Source organism: Xyrauchen texanus, chromosome 33 (genome assembly GCF_025860055.1).
Source record: "Xyrauchen texanus isolate HMW12.3.18 chromosome 33, RBS_HiC_50CHRs, whole genome shotgun sequence".
NCBI classification, from domain to species: Eukaryota; Metazoa; Chordata; class Actinopteri; order Cypriniformes; family Catostomidae; genus Xyrauchen; species Xyrauchen texanus.
The window spans coordinates 40,164,568-40,187,067 of NC_068308.1; the positions used below are offsets into that span (position 1 = coordinate 40,164,568).

General features: G+C 43.1%; 1 protein-coding gene across 1 annotated transcript in view; it reads left to right on the top strand.

The window, feature by feature from the left end:
• ryr2a (ryanodine receptor 2a (cardiac)) overlaps positions 1 to 3,638 on the top strand; it is a 191,141-nt gene extending 187,503 nt beyond the window's left edge. Inside the window, exons 102-105 of the mRNA XM_052102699.1 lie at positions 843 to 907; positions 1,350 to 1,450; positions 2,219 to 2,270; positions 2,367 to 3,638. Coding sequence (XP_051958659.1) covers positions 843 to 907; positions 1,350 to 1,450; positions 2,219 to 2,270; positions 2,367 to 2,462 — 314 coding nt within the window. The 3' untranslated portion in view covers positions 2,463 to 3,638. The remainder of the gene's footprint in view (positions 1 to 842; positions 908 to 1,349; positions 1,451 to 2,218; positions 2,271 to 2,366) is intronic.
• The last annotated feature ends 18,862 nt before the right edge of the window (positions 3,639 to 22,500 follow it).

Genomic DNA, 22,500 nt, shown 5'->3' on the forward strand with positions numbered 1-22,500 from the left:
TCCCTATTTAGTGCATGACTTAACCTCCAGTGTGCTGTCTGTCTGCACTGGTCTCAGAACAGTTATAGGAGAGCTATAAGATGCTCCCTTGCTCCCTATTTAGTGCACGACTTAATCTCCAGTGTGCTGTCTGTCTGCACTGGTCTCAGAACAGTTTGAAATGCAGCTTATGTTCATCATAACTCCATATAAAGCCTCTGAAAGACACATTTATCAGTTTTTGATGAACCCATAATAACTAAAATGTTTTTCAACTTTTGTGTGAATATTGTCCCAAAGTCCTCCTATGTGGACGTCATGTTTATCAGGGCGCTGAGGTGTGAAAAATGAACAGATTTTTTAAAGTGGCATCTCAAATGAAACGAGAGACTCTCCTCTTTACACACAAACAGGTTTCAATGACAAATTTTAAAGAGATTTCTGAACAGAGGCACTTTTGTTGGTGCTGCGCCCGTAGAAGCGCTTCACTGAAATCAATGTCACGTTGTTGTGTCACGTGACTCGATGCGACAGAAGTTTAACCCTTAAATGACACACTAGAGTCTCATAAACAGTAGTCAGTTGGTTTAAACTAATTTAAATCATGTGTTGCAGATAGCAAAGCCAAAATGCAACGTCCACACATATGGACACGGGGTCGAATGAGGATATAGTTGACCCCAAAAATGAACATGAACTAAAAACCACAAAATTACAGCTTAATTTCACAAGAACATTAAGTGGTACATGTTTTGTGTGCATCTTTCTGAAGAATCTTGTGTGTGTGTGTGTGTGTGTGTGTGTGTGTGTGTGTGTGTGTGTGTGTGTGTGTGTGTGTGTGTGTGTGTGTGTGTGTGTTTCAGGTCTGATCATTGATGCATTTGGTGAGCTGAGAGACCAACAAGAACAAGTGAAAGAAGACATGGAGGTGAGAACACACACATATTAGGGCTAGTGAGGGCCAGTTGTGGTTCTGTACACACTTCACGGATTGGTGAAGTTTAAGGTGTCACTTCCTGTATTTTTCAGGGGGAATTGTGTTATTGAAAGCAGATTAAACACTCAGACAAGAAGACATATTCAACTATTTTGATTAAGACTTTTTGACCGTCTGTCTTTGTGCCGTTCGCCCACTCTAATCGCTCTGCACACATTAACACCATGACACGTAATATAATAAATACCATTTACTGTTTCATTTCAACATGAAAACTGGACTGGAACAGAAACGGTAAAGGAAATGATGTAATGCTTCCATCGCCAACATCCTGTTGAAAATATGCAAATAATGTATATTGTATGAGAACAGAACATTAGGCCTATTTTTAGGACATCTGAGATTTTTGTGTAACATGCGTTTCTCTCTGCAGACGAAGTGTTTCATCTGTGGAATTGGAAATGATTATTTCGACACGGTTCCTCACGGCTTTGAGACGCACACGCTACAGGAACACAACCTGGCCAACTATCTGTGAGTCCTGCACGAGTGTGTGTTTCATCACATGTTCTGTCGGTGTTTTGGGGAGTGTTTATTATTCTCTCCTGAAGCATTTTATCAGTAATGATCATTTGTAGAATATCAAGAATCCTGAAAACAAACAAATGAACATGATACACAATAAATACAGCAGTTTGATTTGTGACTAGTAGCACGATTTTAGGAGTGAACGCACTTAACTGAATAGAGAGCTAAACTACATGGGTTGCTGTGAACTGTAGGACACTGATTGGCTGATGTTCATTAATATGCAAATAAACAATAAATCGCATTATAAGGACACTTTTTGTAACGTCTTTTTTAATGCTTCACTTGTGTCCCAAAATATTATAATGCATTTTCTGTATTAATATTGTTTTTAAATATATATATTTTGTGTTTTTTATTTATAATTATTTAATCATTATATATTGAATTATTGTGATTTCGACGGGCTCAGCAAATATTTGTGTATACGATTAATTGCTATTAATTTGATTAATTAATCGGCATACCATGTAATTAATTTTAGTACATTTCTTATCAATTGACAGCCCTAAAATTAATATTTAAATTATTTTTTTTATTTGTAATTTTCATTAAAAAAAATTATTATATTTGTAACAGATATTTTTCTCAATTTACTCGCCATTTTTTTTTTTTTTTTTTTCACCCTGTATATTAATATTCTAATGTGTTTAAAGCTGGTAAATATTGTGTGTGTGTGTGTGTGTGTGTGTGTGTGTGTGTGTGTGTTTGCAGATTTTTCTTTATGTATCTCATCAATAAAGATGAAACGGAGCACACGGGCCAGGTAAAACACACCTGTCTGTCTCTCACTCATTATGCAGAATAATCACGCTTTGCCTTCTTCTGTTCTGACGACGACGTTCTGATGTTTGTCTTTCAGGAGTCTTACGTCTGGAAAATGTACCAGGAACGATGCTGGGAATTCTTTCCTGCTGGCGACTGTTTCCGCAAACAATACGAGGACCAGCTCAATTAAACACACACACACACACACACACACACACACACACACACACACACACACACACACACACACACACTTTAGAGGACAATTGAACTTTATATCCGCACCTGAAGAGAGACACGAGGAGAGACTTGATTCTGGCTCTTCAATGCTTCTTCATTTCCTTTATTAAATTAACAAAGACTAATTCCAGTGGAGGGGACGCAGGGATTGAGGAACGACATGGACTATCCCAGCACTGCACACCAGATGAGAACAGCCTGTCTGTGGGACAGAATTCTGGAAGTTTCTTGTGACGGGGGATACAGTGCCTTACCGCGGGACAGAGGAGCTATGCAAGACGAGATAAAGATGAGCGAGAGAGCGAGCGCTTGTACCCCTCAGGACTAACGTTGGGTTCATATTCTCCTCCCGTTTGTTTTCGGTTTATTTCGGTAATGCACCCGTGCAAATGCAGAGTTACTCTTTATATACGACTTCTCTTAAAGATGTGTCATTGCATGTTTATTATGCAAGTTTAAGGAAAACAATTGAAAACGCTAGCTGATGTACATCACCGCAGTTTTATAGGTTTAAGAATATTTAAGATATCTCTGTACTATCCGAGTATGTCATGAGCTTTCCCGCCATTTGCCAAGAATGCACTCTTATGGAGCGGTTCACCCGTGGAAAACAATACATTCGCCCTAGATTTAGTTTGATGCAGAAGCAATACCCATTCAGGGAGTCCACCCTGCACCCTGCACCCTACACCCTACGGCGACGGGGGAGCGACATTGGCATTCATAAGGAGTTCAACTCAAGCTTTATAACTACAGAACTGCTACACGAGCACATCGCGCACAGACTGCGGACAGTTTCCGAGTTCCGAGTCCTGCCGAATCGTTGGTGTGTTATGACGGACATTTGCCATCTTTCATGACATCACTGCACTTTCTTTCATAGCCATGACAAAGAAACAACGCTTTTCTTATTTGTTATACGAAACAATGTGAAATCATTGCAATAACAACAAATGGGCTAAAAAAAAAATAAATAAAAAAAAGTAAATATCTGCAACTATGTGAGAGACATTTTACTCATGTAAAGAATTTTGATAACAAAAAAAAACCTCATCTGTCAGACTTTAGTGTCCCGTGTAGAGTCGTGCGCATATAACTGTGTTTGATCTGTAAAGGGAAGTCAAAGACTTGCATGATTTTGAAAAATAAAATGATTATTTATTAATGCTTGTGGGTGAGTATGTCCTTACTGGCAGGGACGGATTATGACAAGCAAAGGCCCTGGGGCCTATTATCTCCAAGCGCCCCCTCCACCCAAAAGATGTTGAGCGTCACCCAACTACCTTAAAGCCCAGGCCACCCCCGGGCAGTCAAGGCACCTTGGTAGTCAAGGGCCCCCTGGTAGTCAAGAGCCCACTGGTAGTCAAGGGCCCACTGGTAGTCAAGGTCCCCCTGGTAGTAAAGGTCTCACTGGTAGTCAAGGGCTCCCTGGTTGTCAAGGGCCCACTGATAGTCAAGGGCTCACTGGTAGTCAAGGGCTCCCTGGTTGTCAAGGGCCCACTGATAGTCAAGGGCCCACTGGTAGTCAAGGGCCCCCTGGTAGTCAAGTGCCCCCTGGAAGTCAAGGGCCCACTGGTAGTCAAAGGCCCCCTGGTTGTCAAGGGCCCACTGGTATTAAAGGTCTTACTGGTAGTCAAGGGCCCACTGGTAGTCAAGGCCCCCTGGTAGTCAAGGGCCCCCTGGTTGTCAAGGGCCCACTGGTAGTCAATTGCCCCCTGGTAGTCAAGAGCCCCCTGGTAGTCAAGGGCCCACTGGTAGTCAAGGGCCCCCCTGGTAGTCAAGGGCCCACTGTTAGTCAAAGGCCCCCTGGTAGTCAAGGGCCCACTGGTAGTCAAGCCCCCCTGGTAGTCATAGGCCCATTGGAATTCAAGAGCCCCCTGGTAGTCAAGGGCCCACTGGTAGTCAAGGGCCCCCTGGTTGTCAAGGGCCCACTGGTAGTCAATTGCCCCCTGGTAGTCAAGGGCCCCCTGGTAGTCAAGGGCCCACTGGTAGTCAAGGGCCCCCTGGTTGTCAATGGCATTCTGGTATTCAAGGGCCCCCTTGTAGTCAAGGGCTCACTGGTAGTCAAGGGCCCACTGGTAGTCAAGACAAACAACAACAAACTCAAGCGTCTTCAGTTTTCCAGACACTACTGGAACTTCAAATGCGACGGGTTCTGTGGTCAGATGAAACAAAAAAAAGGTTTTTGTTTGGATACATGGCATCATGGACTCTATCATATACCAACAGATAAAAGATCAAAACCTGCCTCTGCCAGAAAGCTTACAATCATCCAAAACAAACATCAAAATCAACACAAAAATGCTTCTCTGACCACAAAATTAAGGTTTTGCCATGACCATCCCATTCCACAGACCTGAACCCCAAAGAGCACCTGTGGGGTGAACTGAAGAGGAGAGTCCACCGATATGGACCTCTGAGTTTGAAGGATCTGGAGAGGTTCTGTATGGAGGAATGATCTCAGATCACCAGGTGTTCTCCAACATCATCAGCATTATAGGAGAAGACTTCAAGATCTTGGTAAAGGGAGGTTGCACAAAGTATTGAATAAAAGGGTCCCAGTAATTATGGCCAATGCGTTTTGTAGGAAATTATGTATTTAATAATTAGATATTTCCTCTATTTTAATTGTTTTACTTCAATCAAAGTTTTTTTTTTATGAAAGATCAAAAGGATAAACGATGCAGATTTTTTTCACAGAGGGGGCCAATATTTTTTAAACCATCATGGTCAAAGATTACATTGACGTATTTTAATTTTTAATCTCCCGAGACTCGAGCGTGACTGATGTGCATTTCCCATTTTTGGTTTGTAACTAGTAGCACCAAATAAACAAGCAAATATAATAATAATTATCATTTTTTTAGAGCAAATAGTTTTCCTACAAATGTCTGCACTGGTCTCAGAACAGTTATAGGAGAGCTATAGGATGCTCCCTTGCTCCCTATTTAGTGCATGACTTAACCTCCAGTGTGCATGACTTAACCTCCAGTGTGCTGTCTGTCTGCACTGGTCTCAGAACAGTTATAGGAGAGCTATAGGATGCTCCCTTGCTCCCTATTTAGTGCATGACTTAACCTCCAGTGTGCATGACTTAACCTCCAGTGTGCTGTCTGTCTGCACTGGTCTCAGAACAGTTATAGGAGAGCTATAGGATGCTCCCTTGCTCCCTATTTAGTGCATGACTTAACCTCCAGTGTGCATGACTTAACCTCCAGTGTGCTGTCTGTTTGCACTGGTCTCAGAACAGTTATAGGAGAGCTATAGGATGCTCCCTTGCTCCCTATTTAGTGCATGACTTAACCTCCAGTGTGCTGTCTGTCTGCACTGGTCTCAGAACAGTTATAGGAGAGATATAGGATGCTCCCTTGCTCCCTATTTAGTGCATGACTTAACCTGCAGTGTGCTGTCTGTCTGCACTGTTCTCAGAACAGTTATAGGAGAGCTATAGGATGCTCCCTTGCTCCCTATTTAGTGCATGACTTAACCTCCAGTGTGCTGTTTGTCTGCACTGATCTCAGAACAGTTATAGGAGAGCTATAGGATGCTCCCTATTTAGTGCACGACTTAACCTCCAATGTGCTGTCTGTCTGCACTGGTCTCAGAGCAGTTATAGGAGAGCTATAGGTTTCACCCTTAATCCCTATTTAGTGCATGACTTAACCTCCAGTGTGCTGTCTGTCTGCACTGGTCTCAGAACAGTTTGAAATGCTCCTTATGTTCATCATAACTCCATATAAAGCCTCTGAAAGACACATTTATATGTTTTTGGGTCAATGTGAAATATGGGATGTTTTAACTGAAAATAAGCCTATAGTCCACGTATGTGGTCGTTGTGTTTATCAGCGTGCCGTTTCACGATAAATCGCTAAAATTTTAAAAATGGCATTTCAGATGAAACTAGAGACTCTAATCTTTTGACTCAAACAGGTTTCAATGTAACAACTTAATTAGATTTCTTACCAGATATTGTTCTGTTGACGTTTCTCCCAAAGACAAACACCGCTGTGGTCAGCGCCATGTTGTTTGGTCACATGACTCAATTGAAAGTTGAACCCTTTACTGACAGCACAGAGTCTCCTGAACTGAGATCAGTCAGTATAAATGTAATTAAATTATGTGTTGCGTATAGCGAAGCTTAGTTGGTCAGTGACCCTATTAACAAACCCAAACCCAAAGTCAGGAATTGGTGTAAAGTGTCTCTATATGATTATGTCAACAGAACAAGTCATTTCTGAGGTTTAGCAAGTTATTATTATTTGTAGCATATTTTTGATTAAAGATCATGAAAACAAAAGAGTAATGCCATTTTTGTGAGTGCAGTCGAAAGATCCGGGAGCCACGTTTCAGATACCATGAGGAAGCTCTCGGAAGCTCTCAGAAGCTCAATGATTGGTTTGATTGTCTGCTCGATAAATCTGTGGATGAAAGTGTCTTTGAATGAGTGTCAGGAGGATCCGTCTCCAGTTTTAAATCCATTAAAACATTTCTGTTCTGGTGCCGTCAGCTATCAGCGGCTTTTGATGGGGAATTTGAACCTGTATTGAAGAACTGATAAGAGAGAACATCCTTGTCTCTCTGCACCTGTCTCTCTCCACCTGTCTCTCTGTCCTTCAGCCATTCAAACGTCTGTCTGTTTGCAGACCCACAGACACGTCACACTTCTACAGAACATTTGGACGAGAGTTATGAGTGTCAAAGAGAGAACGTTGTCTGAAGGTTAGTTGAGCGTGATCAAACTCCCATGTGTGTAAAACATAACGAGTGTTTCTATGGAGATCCTGAATGAGTTGATCTCTCTCTAAATGTTGTTGGATGAATCGTCTGTAAACTCTCAAGTGTCCATCATCACATGCTGGCAGGACAGTGATACTGATCTGGTTTAATCCTTCATGACCTTCATGTTCACCTGCCTCCAGCAGACACACAGACTCCACACGAGCACGACACCTGTCACACAGAACAATGATATTAAAAGGAGATTTTCTGTCTGTCTGTCTCTGACACTGTCACCTGTTTTCAGTTTATGCCGTAAAAAGCCTTGAGCTTTACCACTGAATATTTAACACTCTGTCTGTCTGTGCATCTGTCTATCTGTCTGTCTATATCTGTGTCTGCCTGTATGTCTGTATGTCTATCTATCTGTCTGTCACTCTCTCTGTCTGTCTGTCTCTGTTGATCTGCCTGTCTATAAGTTGTCTGTCTGTCTGTCTGTCTCTATTGATCTGTCTGTCTGTCTGTCTATCTATCTGTCTGTCTGTCTGTCTGTCTCTATTGATCTGACTGTCAATAAGTTCTGTCTGTCTGTCTTTCTGTCTGTCTGTCTCTATTGATCTGACTGTCTATAAGTTCTGTCTGTCTGTCTATCTGTCTCTCTATCTGTCTGTCTCTCTATCTGTCTATCTCTCTATCTGTCTATCTGTCTGTCTATATCTGTGTTTGCCTGTCTGTCTATATGTTGTATCTGTCTGTCTGTATATCTGTCTGTCTGTCTCTATTGATCTGTCCATCTGTCTGTCTGTCTATCTATCTATCTATCTATCTATCTATCTGTCTGTCTCTCTGTCTCTCTGTCTGTCTGTCTCTATTGATCTGTCCATCTGTCTGTCTCTCTGTCTGTCTGTCTGTCTCTATTGATCTGACTGTCTATAAGTTCTGTCTATTTGTCTGTCTGTCTGTCTATCTGTCTGTGCACCTGTCTATCTGTCTGTCTATATCTGTGTCTGTCTATCTGTCTGTCTGTATTGATCTGTCTGTCTATATGTTGTATCTGTCTGTCTGTATATCTGTGTCTGTCTATCTGTCTGTCTGTATTGATCTGTCTGTCTATCTATCTATCTGTCTGTCTGTCTGTCTGTATTGATCTGACTGTCTATAAGATCTGTCTGTCTGTCTGTCTCTATTGATCTGTCCGTCTATCTATCTGTCTGTCTATCTTGTCTGTCTGTATTGATCTGACTGTCTATAAGATCTGTCTGTCTGTCTCTATGTTGAATATATCTTTGTCTGTCTGTTATGTCTGTCTTTCTGTCTGTCTGTCTGTGCATCTGTGTATTTGTCTGTCTATCTGTCTGTCTCTCTGTCTGTCTGTCTGTCTAAATGATCAATTTCACTCACAGTTAATATAATCTCAAATTATATTGCTTAGTATTACAATTATATTTTGACCATTTGAATAGCCTGCTATATAAAAAAATAGTTGTTTAAACATTTTTGATGTAAATGAACCACAGAAAGCAGAACCACATCTGCTTTCCATTTCATGTCTATTAAATTGGGTGTATTAATGCGCACACCCGTTTTCTCCTCTGCGTCGATCTTAAAGCACCACTGATCAAGTGCCACCATATTAACAAGCAATTGTGTGAGGGATTCCCATCGAACTCAAACACACGCTGCCCAAGAAGTACCGCGACATCAGCACACATTACTGCTGCTTGCACTTCATGCCACATGTTTACTATAGCTTCTTCCGTCAGCAGTGAGGGATGGGATAAATGTAAGGAACCAGTCGGATGAAAGTATTAGAGACACACATCTGAACGCTAGTGGAGGTCAGTGAGACAGATATTGCTTCGGATGTGGGTGATACAGCGAGCAAACACACACACTTCGGTTCTGGCTGTAGAGCTCCTGCAGCAGGGTGTTTAGGTGACGGCAGCATACTCATAGGGCGACACCACTCTCCCGTTCCTGTTAGGATCTCCAGCAGATTCTACCCACTCAGTGATGCCTCCACTTGACTTGACAATGGCTTGACAACGTCCTTGTCTGTCCCCTTCTGCACTCGCTTCTAAAAATCTCCCGCTACTCTTAAAACATGGCCGTGCAATGCTGCAGATATTGTTGACTTTCAAATGACAGATTGCTTATGTTCTTCATTTGTAAGTCATAAAAGCATCTGCTAAATGACTAAATCTAAAGAACCTTGCTTGTACTACCATTTCAATCCAGTGTAAATTAATCTGAGGTTAGTACCGCGGTATATATCCGAGTAAATTGTAGCATCCACTGATGTACTGTAGAGGAATCTGTTATAGAGAGGCGTGAAGATGAACAGATTTCAGGCCGTTTATCTGTGGACAAGGAACACATTTTGGCTTCTGCGAGTGCAGTTTAGGAAACAGATGTTGCCAATGTTTTCAGATGATTATGTGTGTGGACCAGCTGCTCATTTACACATATTGTCACATGTTTTTGGAAACTAGGCAACCATTTTCACTGATGACCCAGAGAGAAACCAGTGTGTCTTACAAACGCACCGAACAGTTCACGAAATGTGGATAAAAATCTTCCACACACCTGTTTCCAGTCTCCCCTCTTCCTCCTTATACACAGTGGGTATGCCTCACACAGGGGGGATGCCAAAATAAAAGTCAAAAATTCTGTGTTTAATAGAATTATGTGCTGAAATGACGCTGATGGAAATGACATTTTTATCCTCTTTGTCTTGCTATGGCTAATTTCATAGCTCACATTTGATGCATCCTAAATACGCACAATTTCACACTTTTTATAGCTTAATTGTGATATATATATACATTTATTTACATTTATGCATTTGGCAGATGCTTTTATCCAAAGTGACTTACAGTGCACTTATTACAGGGACAATCCCCCCGGAACAACCTGGAGTTAAGTGTCTTACTCAAGGATAGAATGGTGCTGACTGTGGGGATAGAACCAGCAACCTCCTGATTACCAGTTCAGTGCTTTAGCCCACTACGCCACCACCACTCATATATATATATATATATATATATTGTCTGAAAGCATGCACTTTTGTCCACTTGGTTAACACGTACACTGACTTTATATAAAAAATGAATAAATAAAAAAACACTTGTTAGGTGTGATGGAAAAACACCACAAATGTGGAAGAGTAATAATTACATTAATGAATAATTAAATAAAAAAATATAAAATAATAAAAAAAGTAATAGAAATATTTTTCACACAGTAAATATGTAAATATGTAAATATATGTATGTTTATTTAAAAAAAAAAATTTTTTTTAATGATCATAATTTTGAACATGCTTAATAATTAGTATTTTTATAATTGATTTTCATGGTTTAATATTGAAAGTCAGGGTCTGGGACCAGAATAAAAAAAGTCAACTGTACATAAATGACATTTTATAGGCCTGGTAAACATTTTCATAAAACAAAAAGAAAGATGTTGAAGTGTGTGTGGCATGAAAGTCCCTTACGAGGAGCATCGAGGAAGGGTTAAAACATCATCTGAAGGACAATGTGACGCTGCTGAAGTCTGTCTGTCTGCTCTCAGAAAGATCACTGACCCTGACTGTCGCTCTCTCACTCTGTCTGAGGTGTGAGACAGACGGCAGGGCGACAGGACTCTTTAATTACTGAACTCCTGGACCAGAGAGCTCGACTCTCTCAAGGACATGAACACACACGGGAATAACGTACTATATGTAGCACCATGAGAAGTTCATCCAAGTCTTCTGAAGTCATATGACAGCTTTGTGTGAGGAACAGACTGGAATATTATTTGGGTCAATGATGTGGTGCTCACACAAAACAATGACGTCAATACAACTCTACTAATTATTACTAAAGAAATTCATTTTTATGTTTTGGGGGGGGATTTAAGTTGAGTATGTCTAATGCCTTGAGTAGTGCAGAATAATCTTAAATATATATGCAGTGATATTATTTTGTTTATATACATTTTACCCCTCACAGATGTGAACTGTAGGGGCGCTCTAACACATTATACCCCTCACAGATGTGAACTGTAGGGGCGCTCTAACACATTTTACCCCTCAGATGTGAACTGTAGGGGGCGCTCTAACACATTTTACCCCTCACAGATGTGAACTGTAGGGGCGCTCTAACACATTTTACCCCTCAGATGTGAACTGTAGGGGGCGCTCTAACACATTTTACCCCTCACAGATGTGAACTGTAGGGGGCTCTAACACATTTTACCCCTCACAGATGTGAACTGTAGGGGGTGCTCTAACACATTTTACCCCTCACAGATGTGAACTGTTGGGGCGCTCTAACACATTTTACCCCTCACAGATGTGAACTGTAGGGGGCTCTAACACATTTTACCCCTCACAGATGTGAACTGTAGGGGTGCTCTAACACATTATACCCCTCACAGATGTGAACTGTAGGGGCGCTCTAACACATTATACCCCTCACAGATGTGAACTGTAGGGGGCTCTAACACATTATACCCCTCACAGATGTGAACTGTAGGGGGCTCTAACACATTTTACCCCTCACAGATGTGAACTGTAGGGGCGCTCTAACACATTATACCCCTCACAGATGTGAACTGTAGGGGCGCTCTAACACATTATACCCCTCACAGATGTGAACTGTAGGGGGCTCTAACACATTATACCCCTCACAGATGTGAACTGTAGGGGACGCTCTAACACATTATACCCCTCACAGATGTGAACTGTAGGGGCGCTCTAACACATTATACCCCTCACAGATGTGAACTGTAGGGGCGCTCTAACACATTATACCCCTCACAGATGTGAACTGTAGGGGGCTCTAACACATTATACCCCTCACAGATGTGAACTGTAGGGGAGCTCTAACACATTATACCCCTCACAGATGTGAACTGTAGGGGGCTCTAACACATTATACCCCTCACAGATGTGAACTGTAGGGGCGCTCTAACACATTATACCCCTCACAGATGTGAACTGTAGGGGCGCTCTAACACATTATACCCCTCACAGATGTGAACTGTATGGGGCTCTAACACATTATACCCCTCACAGATGTGAACTGTAGGGGCTCTAACACATTTTACCCCTCACAGATGTGAACTGTAGGGGGCTCTAACACATTATACCCCTCACAGATGTGAACTGTAGGGGCGCTCTAACACATTATACCCCTCACAGATGTGAACTGTAGGGGGCTCTAACACATTATACCCCTCACAGATGTGAACTGTAGGGGCGCTCTAACACATTTTACCCCTCACAGATGTGAACTGTAGGGGGCTCTAACACATTATACCCCTCACAGATGTGAACTGTAGGGGCGCTCTAACACATTATACCCCTCACAGATGTGAACTGTAGGGGCGCTCTAACACATTATACCCCTCACAGATGTGAACTGTAGGGGCGCCTAACACATTATACCCCTCACAGATGTGAACTGTAGGGGCTCTAACACATTATACCCCTCACAGATGTGAACTGTAGGGGGCTCTAACACATTATACCCCTCACAGATGTGAACTGTAGGGGCGCTCTAACACATTATATCCCTCACAGATGTGAACTGTAGGGGCGCTGTAACACATTTTACCCCTCACAGATGTGAACTGTAGGGGCGCTCTAGCACATTTTACCCCTCACAGATGTGAACTGTAGGGGACGCTCTAACACATTATACCCCTCACAGATGTGAACTGTAGGGGACGCTCTAACACATTATATCCCTCACAGATGTGAACTGTAGGGGGCGCTCTAACACATTTTACCCCTCACAGATGTGAACTGTAGGGGGCGCTCTAACACATTTGACCCCTCACAGATGTGAACTGTAGGGGCTCTAACACATTTTACCCCTCACAGATGTGAACTGTAGAGGGCTCTAACACATTATATCCCTCACAGATGTGAACTGTAGGGGGCGCTCTAACACATTTGACCCCTCACAGATGTGAACTGTAGGGGCGCTCTAACACATTTTACCCCTCACAGATGTGAACTGTAGAGGGCGCTCTAACACATTTTATCCCTCACAGATGTGCTCGTCCATAGACATTCAGTCTAATGTTCAGTTCAAGCAACACCCTCATTATTTCATTGAATATCTCGGCCTCTGAGTGGACTACAAGCTCAATCTAGGGGTCATTAGAAAGTTGAGGTCCTCCCCTTTAAACATTTAATCATGCATAGTCAATAAACTTTTTCTGATGATTTGTTTTGCATGCTTTTCCTTCCGGATGGCATATTTTGTTTTGGACATCTAAGATAAATCATTGGATTATTCAGCCAAGCGAGCTCACTAGGCAGGTGCGCCTAGTATGGAGACATAGAGAGCGAGAACCACATTATGACGACCATGAGGAGGTTACCCCATGTGACTCTACCCTCCCTAGCAACCGGGCCAATTTGGTTGCTAAGGAGACCTGACTGGAGTCACTCAGCACACGCCCTGGATTCAAACTCGAAGACTCTGTGTCAAAACCTCAGACGCGCAGGCAACTGAGATTCGTCCTCCACCACCCTGATTGAGGCGAGTCACCACATCACCACAAGGATTTAGAGAGCATTGGGAATTGGGCGTTCCACATTTGGGAGAAAAGGGGGAAATTAATGTTTAACTGTGATCCGAAACCCCTGTTATAAAATTGAAAGATTTAAAAAAAAAGAGGTTCCGCAAGGGACCGTTTTAGGCCCCTTGCTGTTTAGAACACACACACACACACACACACACACACACACACTCACAAATATATATATAGATATAGATATAGATATTAATGATTAACCGTCAGTTGCTCCAGGGGTTAAAAATGCAGATGTCAGTCATCTACATACATGCAAAGTCAAAACATCAAGCTCCATCTTTAAGCAATGTTACAATACAGTTGACTGGATGAATTACTCTTGTCTGACCCTGAAAGTGGAAGTGGTACAACATTTAAAACATTTTGGTGTGATTCTTGATGTAACTTAATGTAAAAACATATTAAGAAAATCATAGGGATCTTTTATCCGTTAAAATTGATCAGGAATCAAATTAGCACTGATGCAGCTTTTTTTCATGTGCATTCAATGATACTGTCGCATTTGTCTTACTGTGTTACGACTTGGTCTCAGTCTAGCTGTAGCACTATGAAAGCTCTGTATAAGAAAATACAGATTTCGTGGCTGAACCAAACCAGACAGTTATTGAAGTGCAGAGGACAGACTCAATGACTGCTGAGCGGGGCCGAACGGCATCTGGGCAGAGCGTTGCCGGGAAGATAAGTGGCAAATTAGTTCCACCTGTGTGCCACACCGGTCTCGTGTTCCAGTGAGGGGCGGTGGGAGTATTTGAGGAGAGGAGACAGCAGCAGACGGAGACAGCGAGATGTGTGTTGTGTGAGTCAATGTGGGTCTCCCACTTCAGGTCCTGTGAGATGGCAGTGCCCAGGAACCTGAATGACCCCTCTGCTGCCACAGTGCTTTTCAGAATGGGGAGCGGGATCAATGTCAAAATCAGTTCAAGGGAGAGAAAGACATTGATTTAAGTTGATTTATGTCAGCCAGTTCCCGCCGCCTCCTTGCCCATTCTTACCCGTTACATTGGTGCCGAAACCCAGTAAGGAGGAGGGATGCACTGTCTTGGAGTCCTCACCGCTGCTGTCCACCAGGGGATGAGCCACGGCCGTCCACCTGGGGACGGAGAAGTCCACCAGAGGTCGGATGACTTGCCGTCGTCCGCCAGGGGAGGAGCAGCTGTAATACGCCAGTGGGCGGAGGAGTGGCTGAGGACCAGGCGACAGCGTGTCCGGAGACTGGTGAGCAAGTTTTTCTCTCGCTCTTTCCCTCTCCCCTCTCCCTCCTCACATCTCTTCCAAGTCTCCAGAGAGGCGGGGAAGACCTGCCGGCAGAAGGATGGCCATCATGCTTACTGTATGACACTTGAAATTGATCTCAGGTGCATCCCATATCTCTGGATCATCTTTGAGATGTTTCTACACTTTGATTGGAGTCACCAGTGGCACATCTGTCTATATAAGGTATTATAGCTGAAAATGCATATCAGAGCAAAAACTACGCCATGAGGTCAAAGGAACTGCCTGCAGAGCTCAGAGATAGGATTGAGTCGATGATCTGGGGAATAATACAAAAATATTTCGGCTGCATTGAAGGTTCCCAAGAGCACAGTGGCCTCCATAATTCTTACATGGAAGAAGTTTGGAACAACAGGACTCTTCCTAGAGCTGTCCGCCTGGCCAAACTGAGCAATCCATGGAGAAGGGCCTTGGTAAGAGAGATGACCAAGAACCTGTTGGTCACTCTGGTTGAGCTCCAGAGATCATGTGTGGAGAAACTTGCAGAAGGACGACCATCACTGCAACACTCCACCGATCTGGGCTTTATGGCAGATTGGCCAGATGGACGCCTGTCCTCAACACAAGACACAAAAAAGCACCTAAAGGACTCTCAGACTGTGATAAACAAGATTGAACTGTTTGGCCTCAATTCCAAGTGTCATGTCTGGAGGACACTAGGCACCCCTCATCACCTGCACAATACCATCCCAACGGTGCAGCATGGTGGTGGTGGATGCATCATGCTGTGGGGGTCTTTCAGCGGCAGGGACTTGGGGGCTGGTCAGGGATGAAGGAAAGCTGAATGCAGCAAAATACAGAGATATCCTTAATGAACACCTGGTCCAGAGCACTCAGGACCTCAGACTGGGTCGAAGGTTCACCTTCCAACAATACAATGACCCTATACACACAGCAAGACAATGCAAGAGTGGCTTGAAGCATGGTGGTGGCAGCATCATACTGTGGGGTGTTTATCAGTGGCAGGGACTTGGGGGCTGGTCAGGGATGAAGGAAAGCTGAACGCAGCAAAATACAGATATATCCTTAATGAACACCTGGTCCAAAGCACTCAAAGACCTCAGAATGTGTCGAAGGTTCACCTTCCAACAATACAATGACCCTAAACACAGAACAAGACAACACAAGAGTGGCTTCGGGACAACTCTGTGAATGTCCTTGAGTGGCCCAGCCAGAGCCGGACTTGAATCCATTCGAACATCTCTGGAGAGACCTGAAAATGTCCACCGACGGTCCCCATCTAACCCGTTGCACACCCAAATCCAGGTGTGCAACGCTTGTCATACCCAAAAAGACTTGAGGCTGTAATCGCTGCTTCAACTGAACACTGAGTTAAGGGTCTGAATACTTATGTTAATGTGATTTTGTACATTTGCAAAGTTATCAATAATCTGGTTTTGCTTTGTTATTATGGGGTATGGAGTGCAAAGAGATGTGAAAATATAATAATTTGAAGCATTTTAGCTTTATGTGGAAAAAATGAAGGGGTCTGAATACTTTCTGAATGCACTGTACACAGTATATACAATATATTGCATATATGTTATGTATATAGTTGTTTATTTCATATTATATTATTCACTATCAGAGGGACAAGGGAACTAAATCAAGTATCACTTAAAAACCAGACGGGCCGTAAAGAAATATGAAATACTCTGGAGGCGTTTTTAATAGGGTCATTTGTCACTGCCTCAAATGGTTCATTTTTCATAATTGTTTGATGATATAACAACATCCAGCGCTAGAGGGGCTTCATATAAAGGCCAACAGAGAACTGGTCGATGTGTTGTGTATAGAAGATTGTTTCTGATAGGGGAAACTGCAATATGAATTGCCCAAATTTAAAGGAGATGAAAAGGAAATAATATTCCACATGTACTTACATCACATAAACATGCCATATATTTACCTATAGAGTTCTGAGATATAGAACATATACAGTATGTATACAGTGTGTCAGGATGTTGGAATTTTAATACAGTGTTATTAATTGAAAAATATGCATTGATATGTAGTATTATTATTATTATTATTATTGTTATTATATGACTTGTGGGGTCCAGTCAGCGGTCCCCATGAGGGAAATGGCTTATTAAACATGCAAAAAGGTTTTTGCATCGAAAATGCAAAAATGCTAAAAGGTTTCTGTGAGGGGTAGGGTTGTGGGTATGGTTATGGTTATGGGTATGGTTGTGGGTAGGGTTGTCGGTATGGTTGTGGTTATGGGTATGGTTATGGGAATGGGTATGGTTGTGGGTATGGTTGTGGGTATGGTTATGGTTGTGGGTATGGTTATGGGAATGGTTGTGGGTATGGTTATGGTTGTGGGTATGGTTATGGGTATGGTTGTGGGTATGGTTGTGGGTATGGTTGTGGGTATGGTTGTGGGTATGGTTGTTATGGTTGTGGGTATGGTTATGGGTATGGTTGTGGGTATGGTTGTGGGTATGGTTATGGTTGTGGGTATGGTTGTGGGTATGGTTATGGTTGTGGGTATGGTTATGGGTATGGTTGTGGTTATGGGTATGGGTATGGTTGTGGTTATGGGTATGGGTATGGTTGTGGGTATGGTTATGGGTATGGGTATGGTTGTGGGTATGGGTATGGGTATGGTTATGGGTATGGTTTTGGATATGGTTGTGGGTATGGTTGTGAGTATGTTTGTGAGTATGGTTGTGGGTATGGTTGTGGGTATGGTGGGTATGGGTATGGGTATGGTTGTGAGTATGGTTGTGAGTATGGTTGTGAGTATGGTTGTGAGTATGGTTGTGGTATGGGTATGGTTGTGGGTATGGTTGTGAGTATGTTTGTGAGTATGGTTGTGGGTATGGTTGTGGGTATGGTTGTGGGTATGGGTATGGGTATGGTTGTGGGTATGGTTGTGAGTATGGTTGCGAGTATGGTTGTGGGGGTATGGTTATGGGTATGGTTGTGAGTATGGTTGTGAGTATGGTTGTGAGTATGGTTGTGGGTATGGTTGTGAGTATGGTTGTGAGTATGGTTGTGGGTATGGTTATGGTATGGGTATGGTTGTGGGTATGGTTATTGGTATGGTTATGGGTATGGGTATGGTTGTGGGTATGGTTGTGGTTGTGGGTATGGTTGTGGGTATGGTTATGGTTGTGGGTATGGTTATGGGTATGGTTATTGGTATGGTTATGGGTATGGGTATGGTTGTGGGTATGGTTATTGGTATGGTTATGGGTATGGTTGTGGGTATGGTTGTGGGTATGGGTATGGTTGTGGGTATGGTTATGGGTATGGGTATGGTTATGGTTATGGGTATGGGTATGGTTATGGGTATGGGTATGGTTGTGGGTATGGTTATGGGTATGGTTGTGAGTATGGTTGTGGGTATGGTTATGGGTATGGTTGTGGGTATGGTTGTGGGTATGGTTGTGAGTATGGTTGTGGGTATGAATGTGAGTATGGTTGTGGGTATGGTTGTGGGTATGGTTGTGAGTATGGTTGTGAGTATGGTTATGGGTATGAATGTGAGTATGTTTGTGGGTATGGTTGTGAGTATGGTTGTGGGTATGAATGTGAGTATGTTTGTGAGTATGGTTGTGAGTGTGGTTGTGGGTATGGTTGTGAGTATGGTTGTGGGTATGGTTGTGAATATGGTTGTGGGTATGTTTGTGAGTATGGTTGTGAGTATGGTTGTGGGTATGGTTGTGAGTATGGTTGTGAGTGTGGTTGTGGGTATGGTTGTGGGTATGGTTGTGAGTATGGTTGTGGGTATGAATGTGAGTATGGTTGTGAGTATGGTTGTGAGTATGGTTGTGGGTATGGTTGTGAGTATGGTTGTGGGTATGAATGTGAGAATGTTTGTGGGTATGGTTGTGAGTATGGTTGTGGGTATGAATGTGAGTATGGTTGTGGGTATGGTTGTGAGTATGGTTGTGGGTATGGTTGTGAGTATGGTTGTGGGTATGGTTGTGAGTATGTTTGTGGGTATGGTTGTGAGTATGTTTGTGAGTATGGTTGTGAGTATGGTTGTGAGTATGTTTGTGAGTATGGTTGTGAGTATGTTTGTGAGTATGGTTATGGGTATGGTTATGGGTATGGTTGTGAGTATGGTTGTGAGTGTGGTTGTGGGTATGGTTGTGAGTATGGTTGTGGGTATGTTTGTGAGTATGGTTGTGGGTATGGTTGTGAGTATGGTTGTGAGTGTGGTTGTGGGTATGGTTGTGGGTATGGTTGTGGGTATGGTTGTGAGTATGGTTGTGGGTATGAATGTGAGTATGGTTGTGAGTATGGTTGTGGGTATGGTTGTGAGTATGGTTGTGAGTATGGTTATGGGTATGAATGTGAGCATGTTTGTGGGTATGGTTGTGAGTATGGTTGTGGGTATGAATGTGAGTATGTTTGTGAGTATGGTTGTGAGTGTGGTTGTGGGTATGGTTGTGAGTATGGTTGTGGGTATGGTTGTGAATATGGTTGTGGGTATGTTTGTGAGTATGGTTGTGAGTGTGGTTGTGGGTATGGTTGTGAGTATGGTTGTGAGTGTGGTTGTGGGTATGGTTGTGGGTATGGTTGTGAGTATGGTTGTGGGTATGAATGTGAGTATGTTTGTGAGTATGGTTGTGAGTGTGGTTGTGGGTATGGTTGTGAGTATGGTTGTGGGTATGAATGTGAGAATGTTTGTGGGTATGGTTGTGAGTATGGTTGTGGGTATGAATGTGAGTATGGTTGTGGGTATGGTTGTGAGTATGGTTGTGGGTATGGTTGTGAGTATGTTTGTGGGTATGGTTGTGAGTATGTTTGTGAGTATGGTTGTGAGTATGGTTGTGAGTATGTTTGTGAGTATGGTTGTGAGTATGTTTGTGAGTATGGTTGTGAGTATGTTTGTGAGTATGGTTGTGAGTGTGGTTGTGGGTATGGTTGTGAGTATGGTTGTGAGTGTGGTTGTGGGTATGGTTGTGAGTATGGTTGTGGGTATGTTTGTGAGTATGGTTGTGAGTATGGTTGTGAGTATGTTTGTGAGTATGGTTGTGAGTACGTTTGTGAGTACGGTTGTGAGTGTGGTTGTGGGTACGGTTGTGAGTATGGTTGTGGGTACGGTTGTGGGTATGGTTGTGAGTGTGGTTGTGAGTATGGTTGTGAGTATGGTTGTGAGTATGTTTGTGAGTGTGGTTGTGAGTATGTTTGTGAGTATGGTTGTGGGTATGGTTGTGAGTATGGTTGTGAGTGTGGTTGTGGGTATGGTTGTGAGTATGTTTGTGAGTATGGTTGTGAGTGTGGTTGTGGGTATGGTTGTGAGTATGGTTGTGGGTATGAATGTGAGTATGGTTGTGAGTGTGGTTGTGGGTATGAATGTGAGAATGTTTGTGGGTATGGTTGTGGGTATGGTTGTGGGTATGAATGTGAGTATGGTTGTGGGTATGGTTGTGGGTATGGTTGTGAGTATGGTTGTGGGTATGAATGTGAGTATGGTTGTGGGTATGAATGTGAGTATGTTTATGGGTATGGTTGTGAGTATGTTTGTGGGTATGGTTGTGAGTATGTTTGTGGGTATGGTTGTGAGTATGGTTGTGGGTATGGTTGTGAGTATGGTTGTGAGTATGGTTGTGGGTATGGTTGTGAGTATGGTTGTGAGTATGGTTGTGGGTATGGTTGTGGGTATGGTTGTGGGTATGGTTGTGAGTATGGTTGTGATTATGGTTGTGGGTATGGTTGTGGGTATGGTTGTGAGTATGGTTGTGGGTATGAATGTGAGTATGTTTGTGAGTATGGTTGTGAGTGTGGTTGTGGGTATGGTTGTGAGTATGGTTGTGGGTATGAATGTGAGAATGTTTGTGGGTATGGTTGTGAGTATGGTTGTGGGTATGAATGTGAGTATGGTTGTGGGTATGGTTGTGAGTATGGTTGTGGGTATGATTGTGGGTATGGTTGTGAGTATGGTTGTGGGTATGAATGTGAGTATGTTTGTGGGTATGGTTGTGGGTATGAATGTGAGTATGGTTGTGGGTATGGTTGTGAGTATGGTTTTGGGTATGGTTGTGGGTATGGTTGTGGGTATGGTTGTGGGTATGGTTGTGAGTATGGTTGTGGGTATGGTTGTGGGTATGAATGTGAGTATGGTTGTGGGTATGGTTGTGAGTATGGTTGTGGGTATGGTTGTGGGTATGGTTATGGGTATGGTTGTGGGTATGGCTGTGAGTATGGTTGTGGGTATGTTTGTGAGTATGGTTGTGGGTATGGTTGTGGGTATGGTTGTGGGTATGGTTATGGTTGTGGGTATGGTTATGGGTATGGTTGTAGGTATGGTTATGGTTGTGGGTATGGTTGTGGGTATGGGTATGGTTGTGGGTATGGTTATTGGTATGGTTATGGGTATGGTTGTGGGAATGGTTGTGGGTGTGGTTATGGTTGTGGGTATGGTTATGGGAATGGTTGTGGGTATGGTTATGGTTGTGGGTATGGTTATGGGAATGGTTGTGGGTATGGGTATGGTTGTGGGTATGGTTATGGGTATGGGTATGGTTATGGGTATGGTTATGGTTGTGGGTATGGGTATGGGTATGGTTGTGGGTATGGTTATGGGTATGGTTGTGGGTATGGTTATGGTTGTGGGTATGGTTGTGGGTATGGTTGTTATGGTTGTGGATATGGTTATGGGTATGGTTGTGGGTATGGTTGTGGGTATGGTTATGGTTGTGGGTATGGTTGTGGGTATGGTTATGGTTGTGGGTATGGTTGTGGGTATGGTTGTGGGTACGGTTGTGGGTATGGTTATGGTATGGGTATGGTTGTGGGTATGGTTATGGTTGTGGGTATGGTTATGGGTATTGTTGTGGTTATGGGTATGGGTATGGTTGTGGGTATGGGTATGGTTGTGGGTATGGTTATGGTTGTGGGTATGGTTATGGGTATGGTTGTGGGTATGGGTATGGGTATGGTTGTGGGAATGGGTATGGTTGTGGGTATGGTTATGGGTATGGGTATGGTTATGGGTATGGTTTTGGGTATGGTTGTGGGTATGGGTATGGTTATGGGTATGGTTGTGGGTATGGTTGTGGGTATGGGTATGGGTATGGTTGTGGGTATGGTTATGGGTATGGGTATGGTTGTGGGTATGGTTATGGGTATGGGTATGGTTATGGGTATGGTTTTGGGTATGGTTGTGGGTATGGTTGTGGGTATGGTTGTGGGTATGGTTGTGGGTATGGGTATGGTTATGGGTATGGTTTTGGGTATGGTTGTGGGTATGGGTATGGGTATGGTTGTGGGTATGGTTATGGGTATGGGTATGGTTGTGGGTATGGTTATGGGTATGGGTATGGTTATGGGTATGGTTTTGGGTATGGTTGTGAGTATGGTTGTGAGTATGTTTGTGAGTATGGTTGTGGGTATGGGTATGGTTATGGTTGTGAGTATGGTTGTGGGTATGGTTATGGGTATGG